Raw genomic sequence first — 6000 nt, forward strand, 5'->3', positions numbered from 1 at the left:
ACGTTTCACTGTTTTAGTGAAAGAACTCACACTGTATCTGACTGTAATGCCATCACTGAATCTCCAAAGGCAAATTTATGTCATATTTCTGATTATGAGATTATTATAATTCAAATAGAAGATTAATTTCCTTGTTTTTTGACACTTTTACTGATTTCAAGCTTTAAATTACAACAAATGTCGAGGAATTGGATTAATAATCTTATATTTAGTTTATTTTAATCTTATAACAGGAAGTTCAGACTGCTCCTGATGTTTACTGATGTTTTAGGTTTGATATTCTTTTTTATTTTCTTCAGGGTTTGTGCTCAAACTTTAATCATTGTCATGGCCGGATGTGATGTGATGAAATAAAAGCAGCTTTTTTGATTCAGTTACACAGACATCATGCTTCAGTGTCTCTTTTACATTAATAATTATACTTTTAAAGCATTTAGTAGAACATTACTGAGGACAGCTGATGATTTTCCTTAAACAGCACATCCCTGAGTGTTTTATTCCTCTTACACCACAACCATTTACCAACAGTTACAGTTATAATTTGGGAAAGATTGACACATCGTACTTTTTTGTTCATTTAATGCCACTTGTTCCTGTTGTCACTTCTGTTATACAGCTTTACCTCTGACTGTTACTGGAGACTCCTTCCATAAACATTACGTCTCTGAGCTGTTACTGTAGAAACCATAACGCATTAGAACAAGCGCATAAATTAGAAATAGAGCTGTGATTTGCAGCTGCACTACAAGATCAGAGAAGTTGTGAAATGTGTGACATCATAAAGATATGTAAAAAAAATGTAGACAGGTAAAAAGGTGCAGTGCCTCCTGCTGGTCAGTGTGAGAAAATGCAAAGAGGGATACATTTTATTGGAACATTTGAACACACACAGAGATTGACAGAGAGAATGAACAGTGGTATAGTGGTTAGCACTGTTACCTCACAGGGAGAAGGTTCTGGGTTTGAACCTGACAGGGGCCTTTCTGTGCAGAGTTTGCATGTTCTCCCCGTGTCTGTGTGGGTTTCCTCCGGGTGCTCCGGTTTCCCCCGCAGTCCAAAGACATGCGGTATGTTAACTAGCTACTCGAAATTGTCCACGTGTGTGAATGGTTGGGTGGGGACTGCTCTACATCCTCAATGTCCACCCTGGGTAGCTCTCCTGAGCAAGCTAACAAAACAGTCAACTACAGCTGACATACAGTGATGCTTGAAAGTTTGTGAACCCTTTAGAATTTTCTATATTTCTGCATAAATATGACCTAAAACATCATCAGATTTTCACGCAAGTCCTAAAAGTAGATAAAGAGAACCCAGTTAAACAAATGAGACAAAAAATATTATACTTGGTCATTTATTTCTTGAGGAAAATGATCCAATATTACATATCTGTGAGTGGCAAAAGTATGTGAACCTCTAGGATTAGCAGTTAATTTGAAGGTGAAATTAGAGTCAGGTGTTTTCAATCAATGGGATGACAATCAGGTGTGAGTGGGCACCCTGTTTTATTTAAAGAACAGGGATCTATCAAAGTCTGATCTTCACAACACATGTTTGTGGAAGTGTATCATGGCACGAACAAAGGAGATTTCTGAGGACCTCAGAAAAAGCGTTGTTGATGCTCATCAGGCTGGAAAAGGTTACAAAACCATCTCTAAAGAGTTTGGACTCCACCAATCCACAGTCAGACAGATTGTGTACACATGGAGGAAATTCAAGACCATTGTTACCCTCCCCAGGAGTGGTCGACCAACAAAGATCACTCCAAGAGCAAGGCGTATAATAGTCAGCAAGGTCACAAAGGACCCCAGGGTAACTTCTAAGCAACTGAAGGCCTCTCTCACATTAGCTAATGTTAATGTTCATGAGTCCACTATCAGGAGAACACGGAACAACAATAGTGTGCATGGCAGGGTTGCAAGGAGAAAGCCACTGCTCTCCAAAAAGAACATTGCTGCTTGTCTGCAGTTTGCTAAAGATCACGTGGACAAGCCAGAAGGCTATTGGAAAAATGTTTTGTGGACGGATGAGACCAAAATAGAACTTTTTGGTTTAAATGAGAAGCATTATGTTTGGAGAAAGGAAAACACTGCATTCCAGCATAAGAACCTTATCCCATCTGTGAAACATGGTGGTGGTAGTATCATGGTTTGGGCCTGTTTTGCTGCATCTGGGCCAGGATGGCTTGCCATCATTGATGGAACAATGAATTCTGAATTATACCAGTGAATTCTAAATGAAAATGTCAGGACATCTGTCCATGAACTGAATCGCAAGAGAAGGTGGGTCATGCAGCAAGACAACGACCCTAAGCACACAAGTCGTTCTACCAAAGAATGGTTAAAGAAGAATAAAGTTAATGTTTTGGAATGGCCAAGTCAAAGTCCTGACCTTAATCCAATGGAAATGTTGTGGAAGGACCTGAAGCGAGCAGTTCATGTGAGGAAACCCACCAACATCCCAGAGTTGAAGCTGTTCTGTATGGAGGAACGGGCTAAAATTCCTCCAAGCCGGTGTGCAGGACTGATCAACAGTTACCACAAACGTTTAGTTGCAGTTATTGCTGCACAAGGGGGCCACACCAGATACTGAAAGCAAAGGTTCACATACTTTTGCCACTCACAGATCTGTAATATTGGATCATTTTCCTCAATAAATAAATGACCAAGTATAATATTTTTGGGACCGACTAGTGGCCTAGTGGTAGCGTGTCCGCCTCTCGATCGGGAGATCGTGAGTTCTATTCACGGTCGGGTCATACCAAAGACCATCATAAAAATGGTACCTACCGCCATCTGGCAAGGCACGCTGCAATACAGATGTGCATGGGGAGTTAAACTCTCGTGGTTACCAGAGGACTAGCCCCCCACTGTAACCCTAGCTATGTAATAGGCGAGAGGCCGAGGGCTATGGAAACGGAGATCGGCGCCGCCCGATGCGCCACATACAGGTTGGGCCTGGTTAGTACTTGAGTGGGAGACTGCCTAGGAATACCAGGTACTGTAAGGCGTGGGAAGGACTTTGACTTTTTTTTTGATAATATTTTTGTCTCATTTGTTTAACTGGGTTCTCTTTATCTACTTTTAGGACTTGTGTGAAAATCTGATGATGTTTTAGGTCATATTTATGCAGAAATATACAGAAGAAAATTCTAAAGGGTTCACAAACTTTCAAGCACTGCTATATGAGGACACACACAGTGTAAATTGAATACACAGCCACACAAAGAAAAAATTCAGTGTAGAACTTCATGCCACAGTAAATTAGATTTTTCTGCTCCTGTGTCGAACAGCTTTTTTCTTCTTGTCCTTTTTCTTTAGTTTCTTGCCATTTTTTGGTCTTCTCTTAACCACCTGAGGACACAAAGAGACATCAGGTGCATTTCTGCGCAGCTGCACATCTCATAATTTCACTCTGTTTATTTTATAATGGAAATGTTTGGAAGTAATTTTGTTTTAAATCCCGTGTTGTTGATTTGAGTTTGTTTAATGATCAGCAGGTCAGCAGTAACCCGGTCCAGTCCAGTTCAGAAATCACTAAACCTTCAAGAAAGTTCTGATATATGAACCACCGTTCACTCTAAAAAATAAAGGTGCTTCAGTGGTTCTTCAAATCTCTGGATGGTTCCATGGAGAGTCAAAACTCTGTGATGAACCATTACATTATGCGAAAGGTTCTTCACATTGGAAATGGTTCGTCAGAGCCTGGCATTCTCTTACCATTTGCTGGTCAATGCACATAGGCTATGTTTACACAAATCTGTCTTCACTGCTCAAACAAATGGTTTCAATGGTTCTTTAAAGAACTGTTGCATGAATGGTTCTTTGAAGCCCTGAAAAAGGTTCTTCTATGGCATCGCCCTGAAGAACCGGTACTCATTCTCATTATCTCTAGCCGCTTTATCCTTCTACAGGGTCGCCAGCAAGCTGGAGCCTATCCCAGCTGACTACAGGCGAAAGGCGGGGTTCACCCTGGACAAGAGAACCGGTACTGGCCCCATTATTTTTTAGAGTGTTCTCTCAGTGTGGTGTAACTTGTTCACCTTAAACAGTAGAAATGTCCAGTAAATGATAAAGGAAATCCCAACACAACTGTTTTTAAACATGTCCTTAAAATTTATAAAGTTCATCATCATCATCATCATCCATCTTTCATAATTTATTTAAATTAATCCTGACGATTTTGTTGGTAAAACTGGCAGTAACTTCACACGTATAGGAAATGCAGGATCTCAGAAATACAGAACAACAAAAGGTCAGGAAGAGAAACTTTTAATCAAAATTTCAAAATATAATAAAGGAATAAATAATTAATAAATAAATAAATAAATAAATAAGGTGCTCATAATGACACCAAAGAAAGAACAAGAGCATTAAAAACCTAAATGTGTGTGTGTGTGTGTGTGTGTGTGTGTGTGTGTGTGTGTGTGTGTGTGTGTTTGCATATACTACTGAGGACCAAATCCCACAAGGATAGTAAAATCTGACAATTTTGACCTTGTGGGGACATTTAGACGGTCCCCATGAATAAATTCCTGTTGTGTTTTTATTTTAACAAAAAAATAAAAGAGTCAAAAAGTTTCTTTTTCATTCCTGAGGTTAAGGTGAGGGCGGGGTTTAGGTTCAAGCACAACCTTAATTAACCGCAATAATAATGTCAATGGAATGTCCTCACAAGAATAGTGAGACAAGCGTGTGTGTGTTTTAGTGAGCTACATTTTGCCACGCAGTCCATTCACTCCACTGTGAGAGCAGGACTGAGTCTCTGCAGCGAGCTCGCAGTTTACTGGTTCCGGTCGGAATGCTGATGCTTCCTCCTGACGAGTCCGTGTTCTGATGAAAGAAAAGAAAATTGTTCATTTACACTCACACTGACATTCGTCACTCAACTTTATACACACGGAAACTTTCCACAAGTCGCAAATTCTCTCTACTGTATAAAAGTGTGATGAAATGGAAGTGATGAAGTTTCCACACTGAAGCTGATTATTGTCCTAAAACAGCATGTCCCTGAGCGTGTTATTCCTCTTACACTGCAGTAACTTAACAACAAATACATTTTTAAAAGTTTGTATTGATTAAAGAACAACTTTCATACTTTTTAATCCATTTATAGTTGCATTTAGTGTCCATGCAGCAAGTTAGTTTGTGTTGTCAATTATGTTATAGCAGCTATAAACACTCGTTCCCTCACCAGACTCAAATTATTCTCCCTCTTCAAGTTAATAAGACAAAAAACAAAACCCGCAGTTTGTTCCATCGTGTTCCTGAGAAACTGTACAGAAGTGTAAACTCCTCTGTCCTGAAGACGTCAGAAAACTGAAACCTCCAGCTTCACCTCTGACTGTTACACAGCGCTCACACTGGAGACTCCTTACAGAGACCACACAGAAAACTTCACCATAGCAACAACTTTTAAAAATCTGTTTATTATCAGTGGAGCGTCTGCTGGACACACCCCGTGAATGAGCTGTTACTATAGAAACCGTAACGTATCAGAGCGAGTGTGTGAATATAAACCTGCGCGACAGTCAGAGCTGCTGTTAGAGAGAATTAATGGAGTTTTGTTACTTAAATCTCGCTGATCGTTTCATTTTAAATCATTAAAAATAACGTAGTGTGAAGAAAGGTACTCACGTTGGGGATTGTGTAAATGAGTGATGCGATCGAACCGTCGGTTCTCTTCTGGAACTCGATCTCATGCTCCAGAGGGTAGTAGCTCAGGGGCAGAGCCCAGGTGACAGGAGGGTTCACATCCAACACGCTCCCGTCGTCTGTCTTCAACACGGAGACACGAGGACATCCAGGCTTTACTACACACACACACACACACACGACATGTTAAACATCAATGTCCTGTTCATTTTAATATTTCAGCAAAAGTGAAAGAGCAAAACAAACATGTCTTTTCAACAAAAAAAAATCAGCTTTAAATATAATATTTATATAACAGAAATGGAATGAAGATGAAAATATCGATCCTGCACTCTGATTGGTCAGAAGG

General features: G+C 39.9%; 1 protein-coding gene across 1 annotated transcript in view; it reads right to left on the reverse strand.

Annotated features, from left to right (window-relative positions):
* Positions 1-2369: 2369 nt before the first annotated feature.
* il12b2 (interleukin 12B 2) overlaps positions 2370-6000 on the reverse strand; it is a 24214-nt gene continuing 20583 nt past the window's right edge. The window contains exons 6-8 of the mRNA XM_060923148.1: positions 5634-5809; positions 4713-4829; positions 2370-3350 (exon numbers count right to left, since the gene is read on the reverse strand). Coding sequence (XP_060779131.1) covers positions 3261-3350; positions 4713-4829; positions 5634-5809 — 383 coding nt within the window. The 3' untranslated portion in view covers positions 2370-3260. The remainder of the gene's footprint in view (positions 3351-4712; positions 4830-5633; positions 5810-6000) is intronic.

The sequence above is a fragment of the Neoarius graeffei genome, chromosome 6 (assembly GCF_027579695.1).
Source record: "Neoarius graeffei isolate fNeoGra1 chromosome 6, fNeoGra1.pri, whole genome shotgun sequence".
NCBI classification, from domain to species: Eukaryota; Metazoa; Chordata; class Actinopteri; order Siluriformes; family Ariidae; genus Neoarius; species Neoarius graeffei.